This window comes from Pieris rapae, chromosome Z (assembly GCF_905147795.1).
Source record: "Pieris rapae chromosome Z, ilPieRapa1.1, whole genome shotgun sequence".
Classification (NCBI taxonomy): domain Eukaryota; kingdom Metazoa; phylum Arthropoda; class Insecta; order Lepidoptera; family Pieridae; genus Pieris; species Pieris rapae.
The window spans coordinates 6,040,455-6,062,869 of record NC_059534.1 but is presented as its reverse complement, the minus strand read 5'-3'; the positions used below and the strand labels follow the sequence as shown (position 1 = coordinate 6,062,869).

At 31.8% G+C, this 22,415-nt stretch overlaps 3 protein-coding genes across 4 annotated transcripts in view; 2 read left to right on the top strand and 1 right to left on the bottom strand.

Annotated features, from left to right (window-relative positions):
- Nucleotides 1-375: 375 nt before the first annotated feature.
- LOC110999590 (autophagy-related protein 13 homolog) lies at nt 376-6,299 on the top strand. The gene is made up of 6 exons (XM_022268718.2): nt 376-858; nt 948-1,296; nt 1,521-1,716; nt 1,949-2,114; nt 2,399-2,533; nt 2,913-6,299. Exons 1-6 carry the CDS (start codon nt 670-672, stop codon nt 3,135-3,137), a joined length of 1,260 nt encoding a protein of 419 aa, XP_022124410.1. The 5' UTR covers nt 376-669; the 3' UTR covers nt 3,138-6,299.
- A 507-nt stretch (nt 6,300-6,806) lies between these two features.
- On the bottom strand, nt 6,807-18,393 carry LOC111000257. The gene is made up of 20 exons (XM_022269642.2): nt 18,006-18,393; nt 16,754-16,905; nt 15,074-15,260; nt 14,601-14,843; nt 13,961-14,089; nt 13,484-13,613; nt 13,152-13,291; nt 12,347-12,501; nt 11,759-11,943; nt 11,222-11,382; nt 10,789-11,014; nt 10,612-10,723; nt 9,811-9,927; nt 9,302-9,413; nt 8,425-8,570; nt 8,146-8,253; nt 7,868-7,998; nt 7,737-7,797; nt 7,366-7,593; nt 6,807-6,919 (listed from the first exon to the last, which is right to left on the bottom strand). Exons 1-20 carry the CDS (start codon nt 18,307-18,309, stop codon nt 6,818-6,820), a joined length of 3,129 nt encoding a protein of 1,042 aa, XP_022125334.2. The 5' UTR covers nt 18,310-18,393; the 3' UTR covers nt 6,807-6,817.
- A 418-nt stretch (nt 18,394-18,811) lies between these two features.
- Nucleotides 18,812-22,415, top strand: part of LOC110999730 (nostrin) — a 38,317-nt gene continuing 34,713 nt past the window's right edge. The window contains exon 1 of one of the 2 annotated variants that reach the window (XM_045634133.1): nt 18,812-18,996. Coding sequence is in view for 1 of the 2 variants with exons in the window: in XM_022268943.2 (XP_022124635.1) it covers nt 21,864-21,883 (20 nt within the window). In the remaining variant the exon portion in view is untranslated. Of the gene's footprint in view, nt 18,997-21,782; nt 21,884-22,415 lie in introns of those variants that run through there. The other variant, XM_022268943.2, reaches the window with a different exon arrangement.

The following is a 22,415-nucleotide window of genomic DNA, read 5'->3' as shown; positions in this document are numbered from 1 at the left end:
GAGTTGTGTTAAGTCTGGCTTGACACTTGATTCTTTAGGAACGGCTAACTTTAAACTAATTTTTGGGAGAACATTACTTAATACTTTATGCTTGATCACGTGACCACATTCGTACAAATAAATTTGGCGTTAGTGGGTCACACCTGTTGAAAAGTGTTTTTTTTGTCACAAGCGCTAAGCCTAAAATGAGAATCCATTATCGCAACTGTTACGTGGGACACGTTGGCCCAAGGTTTGTTTTAATTGTATCACTTAATTTTTAATCCATTAAATAGATTTTGGTTTCACTTTATAGTTTTGATATGTGTTATGTAATCTATGGTTCCTATCAGTGGAAGAGTCGGAAAACCTGTCTCCACAGATTATAAAGTAGGAATAATGACATTATTTTATTACACAACTCACAAGGTTGAAGCATGAACTCGGAAATCGGAGTTCCAAAGAATTTTATTTATTGGTTTATGTGCGATTAAATTATTATTATTTCCTCGAAGTGTACAATTTAGCCGTGTATATTCCTATTTGACTCCACTTTTCAATAAGTCGTTATCTGTTAGTATCGTAGTATATATGTTGACACTTTCTTTAATTATTAAATAGATAAATAATGATTTTCTACAAATAACTGAAGGTGAAAATAAAATTATTAAAACCAAGAAAATCAGGAAAATGTCTAATGCAGATGCTCAGGACCGATTAAAACTATATAAATTCACAAAAATATTGACTTTAAAAATTGCGCAAATTGTAGTTCAAAGTCGACAAGGAAGAAAAATCGTTCATCTGTACAACACTACAAAATCATCAGATGATAATGTAATATGTGATACAACAGGTACACCGAATAATTTACAATGGGTAAGTAGGTTCCATCCTGATTAATAAATAGTTATTAAAAACCTGTATTTGAATAATTCTATATATAAAAAGTTTATTTAATGTTGTAGTTTAATCTTTCAATACCAGACGTACCAGATGTAAACAGTGATACGAAACGTGTTCTAAATGGTGAGGTCATACAAGCACTCTCAAATGTCCTCTGTATTGAAATATCCTTACATACAAATGATGGAGACGACATGGTGTTGGAGTTTTGGACTGTAAAAATAGGTCCTCTTCATGATTCAAGCATTACTTCCATATCCACTATATACTATAGAATGAGTATAATGTTAAAATCAACCTTGAGCATATCCAGAATAACACCAGCATATAAAATGTCTCGCTTGCAAAACAAAGATTGCTATCAAATCTCACATAAGATATATGGTGGCCAGCCAAATTTGGACCTTCTTGGTATGACTTTTTCCAATTATAATTTTTTTGGTGGATTTAAGTGCATCTAGCAAATTAATTACAACTTACTAGCCATTACTGTGAATTATTGTATGAAAAAGAGTACACAATTTATTATGCTAAAGAAATTAATGCTGAGAGTGAATTTCTGGAAACTATATTGACATTTGGGTGGCATATTAATTAAAATTATTCTATAATATATTTATGTTTTGTTTCTATAGGTAAGAAGCATAAAAATATAAAGGTGGGTGAATTACACATGCCAATAGGTACTATTGAAGTTGAGGTTTCATATAGAACTGAAATGACAATTTTGCCGGAACCTAGAAGTAGGGTACCAAGCTATGGTGAAGTTCATAATATATCCAATAGTGACATAATGGTCAAAAGTGACCATTTTCCAAAGGAAATTCCTAGGTATGATTTTAAGATAGCATGTTTCTGTGTCTCAATTAGATTAAACATAATTTCGCCACTGTAACATACATTTGAAATTGATCTAAGTTCTATATGATACATAAATAAGTGCAAACTAACTCTCATATCTGATAAATCATCTTAAATTTGTCACTAATTCATAAGCTTTGATTGTAATTAATTGCCTTTATGATAATGACTCAAACTTAACTAATTCATTCAAAATTTACAGGAAAACCCACAGTGACAAGAAAAAAGTTGACCTTACAAAACCTTTAACAGCTGGTGCCTTTGTAGATACAATAAAACTAAAAGAATTACAGGATGCATTATATCAACAATTACCAGCCGCACCACCTATGGAGTGGCTATTAGCCGAAAAAGATAAAATGGAAAAAGTAAGACTTCTTCAAACTATGTATATCAATGGAAAAGGCAAAAAAGGTTGACTATATGCAACCTATCATAAACCTTCATTAACTGGAATCCATACTTACTTCATCACTCATCAAGATCATGAGTATTCCTCATAACAGCTTAAATTCCTTAAGGCATTTTGTGAAATTACAGATATAAAATAATGATAAAATATATATTAGTTTATGGTTATACCAGGTTATCTTGCAATATTAATATATTGGTAATAATAAAAATAGAATTTAACATAAACAATTTTGTACAGAAGATGAAATTGCCAATGGCTGATGCTCTCTCGAAGCCTGGTCCAAGTTCTGAAGCCAAACCTGGATTAGCTCCAGATGCAAGCAAAGCTGTAGACGTGCCTAAATGCAAGGATAACAAATATGCCAGCCTTATGGTAAGTCTGAAATACACATAAAGTTAATATTTTTAGAGTTAAAAAAAAACTTAATGATAATTCAAATTTTACAAAGGTCAGTTTTTTGTAATTACTGTCAGCCATTTACAAATATCGTTCAACAAAGATAATGGAACTTTACAATAATATACACTATGTTTATAAATAATAAATTATGCATATAAATTTGAATTGAATATTCATAGGAACTTTGTCAGGTTTTGTAATTTCTAATCCATTGTATCCTGTGTTTTTCTGTAACCAATTTAGGTTATGTGTATAAAAGTGAAGGGAGATATCATGTGACCTGAAAACGGATCGGATCCTGTTAAGTCACTCCGTTATACTACGTAATAATTTAATTGTATTTTTTCATTAGGAATTCCCATTTGCTGATGGCAGCCCAATAACCGAACTGGCCAATTTCTACCAAGAATGTTTACAAGCGCGTTCAGCCAGCGAGGCGTGGACGAATGAATCCATATCAACCGATTCAGAGAACCTTTCACAACAACTGAAAATGTATGAAGAGGCAGTGCCCGAGTTTGACAGCATGGTAGAGTCTATGTTCAGTAATACGGAATACGGGTCAGATCACTCCTAAAAATATATATTTAATTAGTACATTGTATGGTAGCTTCAGCTCGATAGTAGTCGGTGCGGAAGAGTACATCAGCATTACTAAATTATCGTTATTGTTGTTGACAATACTTACGTCATTATAGTTAGACAGTCTTGAAAATAATAATTATGGTTAGTTCGCATAATCACTATGTGGATTTACTTTTCGCAGATATAACAGAAGAGTTTTACCTACTTGTTCTTTTTCATAAAAAGTGAACTTAATAAAAATAAAATATAACTAATTTTTATTTCTAGTGAAGTAAAAAAGTAAAAGTCTATATTCTATTGATTTCCGTTTTCAGTTACCCTACTACGTACATAAAGTACTAAGGCATCGCCTCGAGGTGGTGTTTGCAAATCGGCTATTATTTTTCTTGTGGCTCTTCTCTAAGATTTACCATGAGTTTGGATCAAATGCGTAAAATTCATATCGAGGTTATGTGTGTTGAATGATGCATACATAATATACTACAACATTTGTAGCAGTTACAGTCAATATCTGTTATAACACATCGAATGGGACTACTCATATTTGGTCGTACGACCGATAGTCAAACAGCCGATGACTTTGTTTTTAAGTACCTAATACAATAGAATTCAGCCGGTATGTTTTTCTTAACGATGTCGTCGTAGACATTTTTGGCTGTATTTTTTTGTAGACATTTTAAATTTTATCAAACTCATGATAGATTCTCTGGAATTGTGTTATTTATTTTTTCGATTTTCCCACATTTCTTTCAAAGAAAAGAGGGTTAAATGAAGCTAAAAATCATATTATTGAATTGAATGTATACTATATAAGTCTTGAAAGTAATCATAATATCTTGGCGCCTATTTGCCACTGTTAAGAAAGGCCTTCATTTTCTCGACTATGCAAAGTAGTTTTAGGCCGCCTGCCCGTTATTTATTTAGTGCCTAAGTGCGTAACTACGTGCGTTAAGATAAAGCTGTCTAATACTGATCCTTTGCAAATCAAGGCCTTAGCCTGATAACTATTATAAATCTATTCTTGGTGGTACGAACTACGAATATCTAATATGAATCGTGTCAGAAATCGTGTATATTCTTATACATACAATTATGCAATTTTTAAGACGATCAAAATAATTTTAATCACGGATGCTTTGATAGGAATTGTTTTATTTTACATTCCGTAGTTCATTATTTATTGCGCCATTTGTCCCAGAGTTATTTTGATGGATAAATCACATATGTATCAACTGGAGTCACGAGATACAGCTGTCTTTTAAAAGGTGGAGTAAATTGCAGTATGTGTTACCATAGTTAGCTTTATTTTGTATGGAAATAATTAGTAACCATGATTATAAACAGTACTCATTTTACGGTGTAAGACCCTTGTGATTTCAAGTTCTGAAGAATTGGAAACCTTTTGAATCCTATAAAAGAGTGCAAATATAGTAAAAATTAATTAATTGTAACGTATGGTAAATATTTGGTAGTGGCCAAATAAAATTATATTGTATGAATGTTGTCTTGAAAAATGTAAGTATGACTCAGAGTTAAATGACCTAAATTAACAATGCCTTCGTATATAAAGTTATTGTTTAAGATATATAAGTTATCGATTGATTTGTTTAGTCAATGTGCATTTAATATGCAATGTTAAATAATTATTTAACTAACAATGTTTAGGCACTATTGTGTTTAAATTAAATCGAAGAGAAATACCGATTTAATTGATCGATTCTTTAACTTATTATATCTTGGTGCTTACATATTTATGCTAAGCATATGAATGGAAGAAACTCGTGAGACTGGAATTGTATAATATATGTATGTCTCTTTGTATCTTAACCACTAAATGTTGGGCATATAAAATATAACCTGGATAAATATTACAGCGTTCACGAATCATCTAGATGAACAGATCATCAGATAGAACAGGTGTTATTTATAAATAGTTTTTATTTAACCCATTTCTTGGCCACTATGTTTGTCTTGTGTAAGTTAACAAAATGCCTATATTTCAAGTAACAGTCTTACAACGTTCATGGTAATCCCATGACTTGGAAAAGTTCAAATAGATTTAATATTAGTGCCTTTCAACAAGGTGAAAGTGCCAATCACTGTACCTAATTGTAGAGGGTCAATCTAGTTTTAGTAGAAAAAAGTTGCAACGTACACGAATGCACGTTTGGTTTGTACGAAATGAGATTAAATTTGCTCGTTTAGCTTTATTTATCGTGTTTGATGTGTGTATGAAGGGTAGGTTAGACACACAAATATGTCTTTAATACTCTTAAGAGTACTTAAAACAGAGAGGACATTTCATGTGTAAAGTTTAATTAAGCTAACACGAAGACTGTAAAGTTTTGGCTAAAGCTGTGCTTGTTAATGTAACGAAATGTAAGACTAACTAGGCATTACATGTACAAATAGACTAAAGGCGAAATACAAAAATTGCAAAAATTTACATGAGAATATTTATATTTCAATTATCAAGTTGATTTATTACATTTGAAAGGATTATAAAATATTAAGTTTGAATTTACGGCTAATATCGCGTTATTCTATACAATGTGGAATCGAATATTGTCAAGTTAAGTGTGTAATAACTACATGTTATACAATTTAAATGTCTAAATAATGTTACTAGTCAAAAAGTCTATTGTAATGGCCAATTAAAATGTATGTTGCTTTTATATTTAAGGGTTATTTTAATCAGCCCTTAAGATTTCTATATTACCAATTACTGCATGAATGGTTTGTTACTGATTTAACAACTTACGAGCACCTGATTGTGATTTGATTTTAAATTATTATATATCTATTTTTTATGCTTCTATTTATAATTTTGCATGTTTTTTCGGTAAACAAAATTTACACATATTGTTTTTTTATATAAATGTTAACTGATCGAGTGCCTGCAGTAAAGTAACTAAAACTTTTACATGCTTATTCATATGACATTAAAGTTTCTTATAAGATTCAAATAAACTTCAGAATTTTCAATGAATAAACTAGACAATCAATTCATAACAGAAAAATCTATGGGGCATTTAATTATAGTTAATAGGCGATAGTAAGCCAACATTGTATAGGTTTGCTAATTGATTTTTTATTGATTATAGTTAAGAATTTACTGTATAATACTTTATTTTATTCAATATACTCGTGATTATAGAAACAGTCTTTCTTTGTGCATGTGCCATTTAAACCTTGGTCAATAACAAAAGAAAAATTTGTTTTTTTTTACACCATCAAGAATATTATTTATTTTCAATTCCTCATCACGCAACAGCGTATTCTTGTAAAAGTAATCCCAGAGCTTTATTAATAAAGTCAAAATGTGTTATAACGATATCGAGGGGCCTACTCATATTTGGTCGTAAAAACCAATAGTCGTAACAGCCGATGGCGTATTAAGTACAGTCAAAACCATTTACGACGAAATCCTTTAGAACACCGGTTATATTGACCAAAAACAAAGGCTGTCAAAATAATCCTGTTCTAAACGATGTCGTAAACGGTTTTACTGTATGTTAAAAATTGTTTTTGATTAGAAGAGAGGTTAACCAATAATAAAAAACACTTCTAAATTTAAAGATGCAAAAATTTATTAAAATTAAAGTCGTAATAACTAATAAGAGTGTCAGTGTTACATTAATACCAAGATTTTTAGTTTCACCAAATTGTTGATTAATGATTGTGACTGCTATATGCTGACGAAAAATCTTCCTTTGGCTTTGGTTTATTTTTAGGAAAGATACTGTATACTTTAACGTAATGACCAGTAATATTCTGAAAAATAATAATTAATTGAATAAAATATACAATGCTCACTTACACCTTGATATCAAAAAAAGGAAGGCCTAGCGAAATATTTGTACAACAGTTTCACTTATATTATTAATTAAATATTATTTTATAATAATGTAGGTCAGATTGCATTTTTAAAGTTATCGTTTTACGGCGCCGGCTAATCTTAGAGCAGACCATATAAATTGCAATAAAGTGCTTTAATTGAGTAAATCTGTTAAATTTCTTTGACCATTGGAGACTATCCCAACTAGAGCCACACAGTCTTATTAAGACACACCATACAAACAATCAGTAGCTAAACCAGGTCTTTTTGCAATATACTAGCTTTTATAGTCAAGTAAATAGTCGTTAGATTTCGTGATTTAGACCGCATTAATGCATGCGAAGTTGGATGTTAGTTATCAATTACATATGTTTAGCCAAACCTGATCATCAAGCGCCGGTCCAAATGTTCGTAACACTGTTGTATTTAATTGCCTAGCGGCTTTAGTACGGCGATGGTGCGCCTGAACAGCATCATGAAGCATCGCATGCACCATTTGAGAACGATCCGCTGAGCGTGCCACACAACGAACGTCACGCAATGCATCTAAAGCAATATTTAAACGCACGCGCGCAAGAAAATCGTACAATGACCTTTCGTGAGTTAGATCCTGAAAATTAAATGAAAGTAGCATTTAAAAAAATTTAAATAATGCCCGTATGTATTTTATTACGTATTTAATAAAAACACATACAAGGAAATTAGATATTAAAATAAAAAGGATATAAACTAAAAAATAAGTAAATAACATACTTTATGTATATCCTTTGTAATTACGTCTTCTTGCAGTCTCTTTATTTCTTTTGCCCAGCCGCTACGAATACAAATGTAATAAATGTTCGTTTAATTATGTGTATAATAACTATTTTGTAAAAATATTTTACTTGCTTATTTGAATGAATTCTTCAAATGACTCCTCATCTTGAGGTAAAAACCTTTTGCTCCGAGCTTTTGTCTCGAACCAACATTCATTTAATTTAATAGTAAGAAAGTGTGAGCAAAGTACTAAAATAGTCTGAAATATAACTGATTTAAAGTAAAGTTTATCAGTTAGCATATCTTAACAGCTATAACACACTATGTAACCTGTAAATATGTAGGTCAACAAAAATATATAAATACTTTTAGCATAAAATAAGGATTTTTGTTAAACCAGTGTTACCTCCTCTTCTGGTGATAATTGTACATTCTTATATAAATTGTAGGCCTCATCCGCCAAATTAACTTTGTAAGATAGATCTTCTGAGAGCAATTGAAGAATAGCGTATGCCTGTAACAAGGAATGCTTCATTAATTTAGATTTACAAATCCAAATTACCTCATATTAATAGGCCGTTACTGCTTAGGTTTTCCATTTCGTGTTAAAACATTACAGCATTTTCTATAAAAAGTATAGAGTTCAGGACTCATCCAAGTATTAACTACATATCGGTATAGTGACCTTGGAGAGACGAGATCCTGCTAGATCTGATGCTACAAAGCAACATTCTGGACAAATAGTTCTAAGCGTATCTTGTATCGTAGCATTGTTTGTTTTTTCTATCATTAGTTCTTTCAAGCTAGTTGATAAGATGGGATAGTCCAAATCTGAAAATATATGGTTAACTTATAAATCGTGCTTAGTGAGAGAGAAAGTGAAACTCTCAGAAGTCAAGACTACAATGATCATTTGTTATGTACAAGAATTGATTCCTTAATGTAATGCTTACATCTAAATGAAAAGTTTGCAAAAAAAAATTTTGTCGGCTATGTTTACAAGTGCCTCAGTTTCGGCGATTCAAGCTACAATACCTTCAACACGTTCCTTTTCCGGTAAGCTCCACCCGAATCCTGCAGCTACATTTGTACATTATATATTTGAGTAAAAAAATCATTTTTTACGCATTACACGTTTTTACGTATACGTACACACATAAGTTGATTTCGAACTATTTATATCATTAACAAACTTAAAAACGTCTTTCGTACTTAAGTATGGGCAAGTTTTCAAAATATAAGATGTGGTGGACCCAGGTAGGCAGACTCGCTTGGCAGTTAAGATTGGGTATTGGCGAGTCAAAAAGTTAAAAATGGGTGCTTCCCATGACTAGCACAAGTGCGTCTCCTGCGAGACTCGGCTGTGCCTTCGTCAGCGAGGGCAAACTGCGTCTGGTCGAAATAACTTTGTTAGCGACATTAAGGGTATGATGCTATCGTAGTAATATAAAGCCGCAGATTGTAGGTCTCACTACAAAAAAAATCAGTCAAAGAGATGTAGAAACCTGTTAAAAATTTTCTTTGATTCCCACAGAACAGACACAATCAATAAAATAACTCACTTTGTAAAACTCCCAAATCATTAATAGCTACTTGTGTTGCTAAACACTCGTTATGGAAAACCGCTGCTAACAGACCAGCAATGTTGGACCCTCGTTTGACAACTTTGGGGCTCTGTAAAATGCAGTAACATAGACATAAATAGCACACTTGTGAATGACTCTTTTTAAGTCGGCTTTTGAATCATCCAAATAAAACTAATTTCTTCCCCAAAAACATATATATAGCCTCAAACTGCAGAACTTTTTATTTCTATTTGTCATACAGTGATATTCACATTCAAAAGTTAGGCAAAATGTGATATATGTTTGTCAAACACGTATCGAAATTGATGCATGCCCACTTCTTTGGAAATAATTAAACATTCCACCTATAAAAAGGTCAGAGGATCAGAGGTCCGCTGTAAACTGAGATATAAACCAAAACATTTCATTATTATTACATGATTTATAATTATTATCTGTCTAAATCGACATAACAATAACATGAAATATTTATTTAATTAATTTACAACGTTGGAAGCTCCTATAGCCGCCCTCCATGTAACCAACTGCCCGATTGCTTCTCCACTTCTCACAATGTCACACACTACGGCCAATGTGATACACTGAATCGGTGGCTTCGTCATCTTTAAATATATAGACCATTAGTTACGATATAGAAATATACTCATAGTAACTACATTAGTTTTTAAGATATTTTGTTTATTGTCAAAGCTCAAAAATTAAACCGCTGCAATACTTTATATTTAAATCAAATTAGTACTCCAAGCGGATATACGCCCGAAGCCAATAATTAATCCACTCATTAAAACAATTGAACTCTAAAATCTTAAACAAAGATAACTAATATTATTTTGTTATCTATTATTTACTTACATAAGATTAATAAGTAATAATAAATTATAAGTTACGCAAAATATAATCGTTTCAATACCAAGAAGAGTCGTTGTAGTAATAAAGTGGCTTTTGAGACAAATCAAATTCTTTCAATTTGTAGATTAGGATTCATATATGAGGGTTCCTTTAACGATACAGGCGGAAATATGGGTTATATTCTATATTTATATATCTTATATCTTACAATATAATCAATCACATCAATTGTGAATAATTGTTGCATAACTTAATAATAGTCGATTAAACTAAACATTGCTTGACTGCTTTAGTAGTATCGTAAATCTTTGTTGCTAATATTTTTGATACATTGTGGCAAAAACAGACTTCCTCCGGCAAAATCTTACTGCTAATAAGACAATGTGTTCTCTTAAGGATCTCGCGTATATTTTATGAATTATAAACAAAGTACAAACCGTAATAAGATCAAGAAGTTTGTACAAGCCATTGTGAGCAATAAAATAGTCTCTATATTTTTTCTTCCAAACAATTGCTTCCCAGATAAAATCTACTAAAGAAATTATCCACCTTAAACGAATAAAATCATTAATGTTGTCTTATTAAAGAGGAATCTTGACGTAGAAATTACATACTTATCACTTATAATAAAATTATTTTTCAAAGAGTGCAAGACGTCATCCAACATTTTTTGTGAAAGTCTACACGTCGAAATAGGCCATTTTATCTCAGGATATACACAACAGTTAATGCTCTCATTTATTTTAACTGCACCAGTCAGAAGTTGGAGGCAAACAGATATAACTACTTGACTTCTCTCTATTGGTGGAAGCTTTTGACTGAGTAAGATATAGCATAGATCTGAAAATAAATCGGCGTAAATTAACGAATACAATATTTGTTGCAAGCATCGTAGTGTGACATACTGCCGACGTCTTTAAACAAATTTTGCAGGCTAGTGAACTCATTTAATCTACATAAAATACGTTCCATTCGTATACGACTATACGTGCTTTATTAATAATTACTTGTAGATATACTTTAGTTCTGTAATTAAATAATACTCACGCATCAAAATTATAATGCCATGTGTTTCAAATAAATCACGTATAGATTCATATTTGGGTAAACAATCGCTTTGAATCGACACTTGCAACACTCTTGTACACCAATACAGCACAGGCAACTCATATGGGACTTCAGCATACCATTCAATATACCACATCAGCCTTTAAAGTTCAATATATATATATATATATATATTACACACTCTAAATTGTACTATTAGAGAATATTAATAATGTCTTAGTCGAGATTTAGGGATTAAAGCTTCTTTAATGTGTTTTATATTTCTTAAACATACAAGTGACGGGTTTGTATGGACTGAGCCTGTAAAATGTTTCTACTTTTCTTTGGCTTCGATATAAGCGAGTTTTTTGCATTGACCTGTATAAATAAATCTTTCTTTGCATTCGTAGTGGTCCATCTTGACTGTTACAACCTCACAAACATTGTTTTAATACGAGTGTAGAGGGGAAAAATAAATGTCCAACATTATGAAGAATAGAAAAAAAAAAACTTTTTATTTTGTTATTACAGCTATACCTTCTTATGAGACCATATTTCTTTACTAGACTCGAAGGCATACAAGGAATTGTACACACAAGAGCTTGTAGTGCAACTTTGCGTAATTCTGCAAAAAGAGCTGGTGACCACTTAGCTCTTAAACTGCAGAGTCCTGGATCTATTAAATACATTAATCCCAACAACCAATGTTCCGATTCAATCGTCTGTAAATAGTTACAAAATTATAAACTTCGTTTACTGAATTGGAAATCTGCCAGGGACTAAATATGGTGATTCATTTCAAGAAAACAATGCATGGTGTTGTTTGTTAATCAAGAATAACGTTTTGTTTTACGTTTTACACTCAAAGCCAACAGTTGTTCTTATTAATCGCATTAACAGTGAGGCTTAATGTATATAAAAAAATAGTATAGTATGTAAAGAAAATAACTCTTTCGCAATTTACGCGTATAATGTATTGGATTTCCTTGCTATTATTCAGTCTATAAATGATGACTGATGATGATTGGCAAATAATGTTTAAGTTATCTTCCGCCTACAGCCTACTAATAATAGCAGTATTTACTGCTATATATTTATATTTATAAAATCAAATATTAAACTCACGAATGCACTGTATTTAAAAGTTTTGATAAAATCTACCGAAAAACAAATGAGTGTTTTTTTAAATTCCACGTCCATCTGCTTGGTGTTCAAATTAACAGAACGCATCCATTCGTGCCTTGTTGGAACTTCAGTCAACACCGACAATGACAATATATCTGATGACAATTCAAATAAAATATTTTTATATTAGGATAAATTGAACAATATATTCACTTAGCTTTGTCACTTTTCTAGTATATTATAAAGAATGGATCATTATCATTCAACCAGATAAGGAAGCCGAAGAAAGCGATGTAGCATTAACGCAGCTACTTTTATTTCATTTACAGTTTACATCCCAAAACTATTTTAAATGTACCAATAATAGTAGTTTTGGGTTTGTTAGTAAATGTAAAACAAAAGACTACTGTTAATTTAATTTGATTAAGATTATGATTGGATCGCATGGCTGTAATTAAATTAGATAAGTTGTAGATTAAAAAAATATAAAAAAGTAAAATACGCTTATGTTGCAATATAAGATCAATCAAGGTATCACTTTTTCCATTATGTAAATGTCATTAAATTCGAACCTGTAGACATCTGTACTCATCGGCAAAGAAGACAGAGGGTGTAGGCCGAGAGAAAAAGCCGGCGTAAAAAACTCTCAGTACTCTTTTATTTACTTAATCATTCATCATCTTTTGTTTTACATTCTTAACCCTTGATTGAGAATATTACTAAACAAGGACCCAGCTGAAGTTGTTACGAACATTATGAACATCTACTCTTTTACTGTAAAATTATGTCGGTGCTATCATCGTACCAGACATGAATATTGATGCAAACAAGGTGAGCCTCTCCCCATAGCATTTTAATAAAGCATTCGCGATCACTGCCAAGGTAAGTCTTTCGTGTTTATGGTCTCTGGCACGGCATTCATATCGAAAAGCCCACAAAAAGCATCTGAAATAGGCAAAGTTTTAAAACAAAATCTTAAGTTAAAGTATTTCAAAAACAGTAGTATTAACATTTATTAGTTAATTCAATAATATTGGGTGTTTTAATGAGATAGTAACTATTATTTCTTTTAATAAACAAACATAGAAACACACCTTTCCCAAATAACAATACAGGATACACACATATAAGACCAACCTTTGAGCATATTCGTTGGGGCAAGGCAGAAGAAGTATTTGTTTCTGATTTTGATTCAGCAAATCCAACAATGTCTTCGATAGAATAAGAAGCAACGAAATTGTTGTGGATATGTGAATAGTACTGTCTCCTATTGAAATGATGAGATTAAAAAAAAATATCAAAGTATAATCTATGAGGTGGTTAATGTACATGAATCTTGAATTTGATATGTTAGACCTGCGGGACAGTTTTATATATAACCCATTAGTATTTTTTTAGGGATTAACAGGAGGCTCAGGAGGGCGTCCACACTCTCAATGTCAGAGAGCAGATGCCAGCTTTTTAAGAATGAATACGCTCTTTTTTTTTTCAAAAAGTGGAATTACTTCGGAAATACTTTCTGTGTCAGAAAGGGTAGAAGATTCAAACCTACATCTTCTGTATTATTTCAATCTTAAATTCTTTCCCAAAATGCTTAATTCAAAAATAACGTACCAAGTTTTATATTTATATCCTGGGGGTTCAAAGGGTTTATATCATAATCAGGTAAGTCTCTGTGTGGATAATAGGGATTGAAACGATAAAATATGTTCTCTATTATACCCTCTTTTATCATACTGAGGCCTGAAAGTTATAGGATTTTCTACACTTTCTCGTATTAAGTGCTGTTTGATAAATAAAATAAGCAAGCACGGTATTATCACATCAAAAGTATTTTTATTTGGATTATTGATTCTACCTGCTTCGTTGCAAGTTACAGAAACATGGGACAATTTAAATAAAAAAGAGGGCACTATCTTCTGTATTTATAATTAAACTCTTCCTATAAGATTTTTTTTTGTGGATTCTAGAATAGTTTAGTTATACAATAATATACTTACTATTTAAGCTGTGTGTAACGTGTATACACATAAAACACTAAAATAAGTAATGACATTTCATAAGTTACTATCGTTACATATCTCAAAGTTTCATCAAAATTGGTTCATTTGTTTCTGAGATATGGACAGAATGTTAAATGCAATGTGTAAATAATATTGAGGCACATTTCGAGTCAGTTAAAATTTTGTTAACTTGCTCTTTATTTTCCTTGTAAATTACAGTCACTAAAATACTATTGAACTATTGAACATACAATTATCAGTAGAGTCGTATGCTAGAAGAAGAGCTGCTTCTAGAAACGTAGGATATCTGTGGTGAGAGGAGATGCAGAGCATCCTCACTAAAGTCTGATAAAGATAAAGTGGGGCAGCTGCAAGTGTATGGCGAAGTTGCGCAGCTCCATGCCGTTTCACATCAGGGGTTGACAGTTGCCAAACCAGTGCTCTTGACACAATATCAAAAAGTTCGTCGTCTGCTAGTTGTATCAACAGGTAACCTGGAACATAATATAGGTTACATTGCGGAAAACAAGGAGCGTAAATTTTGATGTAATATTTGGGTGTTCCTCTAAAACCAGTCAATCAATAAGGTTTAATAAGTTCTATGATACATGACTTACCATATAGTCCCGTCTGTTAAATTCCAATACAATAGTCATACGGTAAACTTACTCTAAACATTTTTAAATAGAATCAATGTCTAGATAATAAATTAATTGTTCCTTACCAATAAATCCGAAGTACTTTTGTAAAGTTTCAAAATAAGTTATCGCATCGGAAGAGGCATTGAGGCGAATCGGTTGCTCCATATTTCGCAGTAAAAGAGTTAATACTTCATGAAGGTTCTGCTTTTTCCCAATATTTTCAAGTAAGAAATACAAGACGACACAAACTTCGTCTAGGCTATCGACATACTGAGATAAGGTATAGAAAATATACGTATTAAAACTTGTCATTGTTCTGGGACTTGTTCGATGACAGAGTTTAAAGTGCGTAGAGTATATTTTATGCAACCAGGCGGATGGGGTATTCCTATTCTTACTTCAATATTAATGTAAAATACCAAGACTGATAAAAAAAATGTCTAATGGGCTTCGTAAATTAATATTTTATCATGTTTATTTAAAAAGTGAACCAATAGTTGTGTAACTTAAAATTATTTATATGTATATATATTTTAGTTAATAATTAGAAGCGCAAAGCAAATGTTACATTAAATATGAATCATCTTACACTTTTGCCAATAAATTGTAAAACGTCAGTTTTAGCATTAATAAATGAAATCTTTAGTTTTACATACACTCATAAATTGTCGACTGCTCTTACATTATTTATAAGGAACTGATTTGTCACATTTGTTCCTTAGATCCCATTAAACCCCTAATTATTAGGTTACTGTTGTTTCATTATTCATACGATTAAAGTTTTTTCACGCTGCGAGTAGAGACCTTGTCTCCTGGCGTGCTGCAGCCCTCATCAAAGCCAAAAGCCCGCACCCGTACCGCCCAATATTAGCAGGGCGCGAACCAACATACCACGCCGCCCTCGCGAGGCAGGGTGCAGTAAGACAGTTGACACTAAGCGTCGAACATGGTGTTTCATGTATTTCAACATCCTTCAACAATCGCCACCGAACTAAGTGATATACTAAAATTAAAAAAAAAAGCAATTGTAGTGCAATAATATTTCCAAAGGATGGTATACAAAAAAACTAGCAATGATCTTTATGTTTATTGATACAGCTAAACTCGTTTATTTTAGTTACATTCACAGCTTAATAACTTATGGCTTATTATTATGGGGTCATGTTGCTGATGTCGAATCTATTTTCATCCTGCAGAAGAGGGTTATTCGTGCAATTTGTAATTTAAAAGGTAGTAAACCTCTGAGAGGAAATTAATATACTAACCTTTCCCTCTCAATAAATTTATGAAAATAGTATGTATGTATACAAAAATAGTGACAAGTATAATAGAATAGAACATACGCCCAATGTTAATACTCGGAACAAACGCAGGCTGCAATTTCCCCGTACGAGACTATCTAAAGTTAGTAATTTTTTTTTGGAAAAGGGATACTCTTCTTTAATAAAATCCCAGGGGCTCTTTTATCTCTGCCTTTTAATAAATTTAAGAAATGTATTAAAGAAAAAATCTGTGTAAAAAGGCTCACTATAAAGTTAGTGATTAACTAGTTGATAAAAGGTCCTGGGACCTTTGGGGGCTACTTCTAATTAATTTGCTATATTTGATGACGTGGAATAACTGATACCTTGATGATCTTATGTTCCAAAATAAACGTATTTTTATTTCTATAAAATAAGTAGAAATTAAGGATAATATAATAATAATAAGGTTTTAATATCTAATTTAAGATCTTAACAGGGTGTCATTATTTCAAAGGATACATAACCATGGCAGGTTGTTCTGGCAAAATCTCTTAGATGATTTTCGAATCTCTCCATTTGGTGATCTATTTCTGTATCTGATGCGAGGAACACCAACATTTTAACCATCTCCCTCCCAAGAGCCGGTGGACACTCGTCATTCCAGGCACGATCTAAAGACAAGGTTATATTTGCTTTCGCTTAAAACTCATTGACTCAGTTAGCTCGAATATTTTATCAGGAGTTTGAAAATAATGTTACTGCCGAAATATTGCGTCAAAAAGAAAATTGTTACAACTCTTACCTACAAATTACACAGTCCCTGTAAAAAATGATCTCTTTCCTTAAAGGCCAGGTTTACCATCTTACCCATATACTATAAACATTTAGCCACGGACGTCACTTTTCCCTAACCAATTAGTAAGCCAGGAATGAAAATATTTAATTCAGGCTTATTTACTGAAGTACATTCTATATTCATGTCCGTACCAATGTACGTTAACAATTTAACAACCTATGCGATAAAAGCTGCATTTATTGTGATACTCTCGTAAATAAATGTTGTTTGTTTAAATGGCCCTCAATGAAATAACGTTGTTAGGTCCACAAAATAGTCCATGGACACTACAATTCATACTATTATTGACGTCAAACAATGGAAAGGTTTGCAGGTCAAGATAGTGGCACGCGAGAAATCGTAATAAAAATATGACGGCAGAAATAAAGGGTATGTGGGTGAGGGAAAGTTTCATTTCCAATGCAATAGAAGGAACAGCATCGCACATTTTAGTACTGTCATTGCTTTCTATTCATCGGTATTATAAATTGATAAAGATCTTCAGTGACACGTAAATTTTTCATGAATATTCAAATACCAGTCATAAATAATACGACTCTATATAAAACGTAAAAATGGACTTAGAGAATTTGAATATTTTCAATTTGAAGACAGACCAATACATTGATATTACATCTCTTTGATTTTCTCATATAATAATCATTATAATTAGAACTACATTTCGTAACTTTATCCATATAGGTAAACAAGGTAACATTTACGAATGCCAACTGTAGCCAAAGTTTTGAGTCAAAAAAATTGTCTGGAGCAAAAAAATCCCAATCGTCAAATTTATAAAGGATTTATATATTAATTTACGATTAACCTGGTACATGATACTATATTCAACACAAATTGTTCACAAACTAAATATGTATGTATAATCAGATCCAATGAATCCCACTGAGTTATGATGATAGAGTACATAAAACATACCTGTTGGAATTGGATCCAATTCCTTCAATAAGTTCCTCTTTAGAAGTCCTTTTTCTGTATACTGTTTTCCTTCAGGCCCGTGGACACAGTGATATGATTCAGACGAGCCTGATATTGATTCGGATTTTCCACGATATTCTGCCTTTGTTATTCTTTCAAAGGCTTCTGCGTGATTCAATTTTCCGTAGAACTGGGTATGGGACGAACTTTTAGTTTCAAAACAATCCCCCTTTGCTCTTTGTGTTGTACCTTTAGACTTATCTTTCGCTTGTGATGCCGTGAATTTTGATCGATTTTTATCCATATTATACTTCTTTAAGCAATCTTATTTGTTATTAAAATAAGGATTTTTGTCTCCGATAGTTCATGTAGAATTAATGACAGGGTCATTGAGTTAATAACACTAACGTCAGAGCGATTATTTCGTTTTAATTTAAAAAAGGATTACTTCAATTTTACGTAAAATACATACTGATGCTTAGTTCGAAAATGAAATTTCTATTCAATATATTTTTATTACGATATTAAAAAAGCGTATGTTTCCTAAATTATGCCGTTTATGGCTAAATTTACAAAATTATGTAGACGTGACAAGCCTGTCAAATACATCGTTGTATTAAAAAAGTATTGAAATGTTCAAATGGTAGCTGGGTATTGTCCTAAGTACTAAACAGTATTTAGAGTCGGTAACGTAACAGGCGAGTCGAATCGAGCAACTCCCCTGCGCGGGCGCGAGTAGTGAAACAATCCGTCAGCGAACGGACCAACGCAACGAGAAACGCCATGGACGATGTCGGTCGGAACCGACAAACCACATAACCACAGTCGCGCCGTCACACCGCATCTAGCTGGTTGTGTTTCTCGTCCATTACAAACCGTCGCACATGCTAATCGACAGTTTTCCTCCAGAGAAAACAAAGTGAAATAGTTTGCATATAGGAACATACGTTGTGATTGACTCTTCAATAACGTCGTTAACGGTTACACTTACGTAAGTAGACAATTCAAAATATTTTAATTGCTCTCTGTTATTTTGTAATGACATTGCCCTGTTTAAAATTTTAAAAGCGTGTTTTGTTAATATTTTTCCATACTCTTTAAATGCTATCGGCATTTTAATAGTTTAACGGTTATGTTAATTGATGTCTTTGCTTATATTAAACAGCATTTCCTCTGTATATAACAATATTATGTAAGTAACTCATAATGGTTTGACAGTATAACATTTACACATTTATGCAATAAGTATATATAATAATAATGTCTAATTTTAAGTTAGTATGTTAATTTTAAGTATTTTAAGTTAGTTATACGAAGACGAGAGGGGATTAGTGCACATTGAGTAGAATGATTTCGTAAACGGCGAAAGTAATTAATTAAAAATTAGAGCAACGCTAATTATAAGAAATGTTTTTAATTTGTAAAAAAAATGACCTGTCTTCGAAACAAGGTCAAATGAGACTCGGTATTTTCTTTAATTGTAAGTGTATTTAAACATAAATCATTGATCGCTATTCCATTTAAAATCCATAAGAAGCTCATTGCCTTATTGGATGGCTGAGGCCATGCTTTCCAAGTCGAAGCAATTGTTTTTTGCGGGAATTCAAACCCAGTACCACCAAGTTAGTGGAACTGTAACACTAAGTAGTGGTAAAAGCCACAAAGTCGATATTTTGTGTATAACGATTGTACCTATAAGTTTAAAAGATATTCCCTAAATTCTTAAAACAAGTTATGTAAAATATAGGTTAAAAATAACAAGTAAATTTTATTAAGTTTACGATGGAAATTGTTTTTGAACTGACTTAAAAAAATGAGGTTATCAGTTTTTACTTATGTGTATAATATTTTAGTTCGATGATGTATGTAGGCTTCACTACATATATCAAAAATAATCAATTATATCAGTTTACCGGTCATTTAAATTAATTATTGTTATTGTCATTTTAAGGACCTCCTCACACTCATAATATATTCTCTCACTCCGATTAATGGGTAAACGTATGGAGGACAAACATTACTTATAAGTAGTAAAGTTTACTTAGTCATAAATAAGGACAAATGTGTAGTTGAGTAATTACTACGAATTACGTTGTGTTTATGTGAATAGGGTTACACCCGCCATTCGTTCATGTATAAGCGGTTATTTACGCTGAGTAAATGATGGCTCGTTATGTACAAGATAACGATATCTTTAAAATTCATACACGAAAGTCACTAAAGACAGAAAGTTTATTTTTTTCGGTTGGGTTGGCTTCCTAATACCAGCTTAGGATAAGTATATCCTTAATGTTCTTGTTGAGAAACTAAACAAACCAAAAGTAGGTTCTTATTCCTTGTCTTAAGGATTACAGAGAGAGTGAGCCATGACTGATTTTTTTCCATTGTAAAATGTACGTTGATGTCGACTTAGACGCTGTTTCAATGCAAATAATTATTATGTAAAATTATCATATTACATAGTATAACATAATGTAATTTTTAACGTATATTTAAGTACTAATTTTATGTCAAATTGGTTTAGAGGTTTACCACATTAAACGTTATTTTAATCAAGTTCATTATTTCTCAAATAAGAACCGTGACCGGCGTTACGATATCGCTAATCGTATGGCGTTTTTAGGTGGGCATGAAATTCATACAATTTTTTATTTCGATAGTGGATTATTTATTATTATATTTATTTGCTAGAATAGTCTTACAATTAGTTACATAAATTACAAAAATCCGCCACATATAAATAGGCATGCTGTTGCTCGCGAACTTATCTGTGATACTTTGCTTAGTTGTTCGTTGAACGATTTAATATTATATATTATTCAATAATAATTAATGTATATTAACAACCCATTAAAGATCAATAATTTAATGAAAGTTGACCTTAATTATCTCTATATTACCAAATAAATTATTTTTATTACAACAAAAGTAATAATAAACTTACTCCTTTATAATCCAAACAGTTGACAGTTTGGATATTAAAGGGATTATGAAACGGTACGATTTAGTTAAATTTGGCTATAAGATATATAACCTATATGATGTTATGCTCCATTCCTAAAGGTCCTAAATAAAGGCTGGTAATGGTAAAGGTACCAATACCCCGCAAACCCCGCGTAACATATAACCCGCTTATATAGTATGTGGGATAGTATAGCCTAATTAATAATCATATATACTGTGATATAAATAAAAAAATAGTAATTTAATAAAAAAATTTGAAAATCTGTCCAGTTTGTTCTGAAAAAAGAGTTGATAATTTTCATATTGCTGATAATACTATGACTTTTCTACGCCTGCTTATGCTAAGTACTAAGCAACCTTGCTTAGTACTTTTATAATGAATGAGTTTATTTCTGTTTTACCAATTAATTTTCCCCAGTTGTCCAGTGCGTGAATATTTTTTTCATCTATTACGTTTTGCATATTCTAAGTAATACTAATTCTAAGTAAATAAGTGACACGAATTAAAAAAAACAAGCAAATATTGCGTTTCAAACCTTTAAAATATTTATTTCGAGAGTGAATCGTGCTAAAAGCAGATAATTTCATCATAGGCTCGGAGGCGTGAGAGCTGATATTTCTAAAACGAATGAAAGTACAATATAATAATAGCCATAAAATAGCGAACACTTGCTAGAGCACGCCACGCAGAAATGAAAGTGCTGTTATCAACAGCTGAAGATAAAGTACCATAGTACCATCTCTGTATGATTGACGTGTTGTTCTTAGATTAGAGGCGCGATAGTGCTGAGAATCTGTCATTGATAAAAACTGAGATAAATGTGGAAAAGTCTGCCAACAGTATATTGTAGTCACTAAAGAAAATAACTGCAAGAATTCAAAAGTGTATTCGAAATGCCAAATATGCTGAAACGGTATGTGATTTTCTATACATTTTTAAACTACGTCGACACAATTATATTACTGCAATAAGAGGGAGAGAATAGAAAACTTGCGCGAAAGCACAACAGCAGGAGATGACGTAAGCGTCGCAAGACTCTTTAAATCGGTTTGAATATTATTGATTTACCAGAATTTGTTATGGCTTCGTTAGAGCTGTAAATCCAATTTAATTTCAAAAAGGCGTATATTCTTACCTTACAAGAATATACTACAGAAACGGAATTTTAACGATAACAGTCCTTAAGGATAAATAGATGTAAAAAGAGCGTGAGAAATTCAACCGGGCATTTCGTTTCTTGTACATCTCTGTTTATGGTCGTCTCTTGTTGGCTATTTATTGGCATTTATAGTTAGAAAACATTTTAATTGATGCGGCTGCCTACAATTACAGTTTTTAAATCATATATGTGATGCTTAAATTGAAATTATCTTTTTCTTGTATTACGAGTACATAAGAAAAACAGTTAGTTAACATGTTTATATAACTGGTCGGGCCATAAATAC

Coding starts and splice junctions, on each gene's coding strand:
- LOC110999590 (XM_022268718.2), top strand. CDS start 670: ATGTCTAATGCAGATGCTCAGGACCGATTAAAACTATATAAATTCACA. Junction 859..947: donor CACCGAATAATTTACAATGG/GTAAGTAGGTTC, acceptor TTAATGTTGTAG/TTTAATCTTTCAATACCAGA. Junction 1,717..1,948: donor TTTCCAAAGGAAATTCCTAG/GTATGATTTTAA, acceptor CAAAATTTACAG/GAAAACCCACAGTGACAAGA.
- LOC111000257 (XM_022269642.2), bottom strand. CDS start 18,309: ATGGATAAAAATCGATCAAAATTCACGGCATCACAAGCGAAAGATAAG. Junction 13,614..13,960: donor GGATATAAATATAAAACTTG/GTACGTTATTTT, acceptor TCATTTCAATAG/GAGACAGTACTATTCACATA. Junction 7,798..7,867: donor GAATTCATTCAAATAAGCAA/GTAAAATATTTT, acceptor TTGTATTCGTAG/CGGCTGGGCAAAAGAAATAA.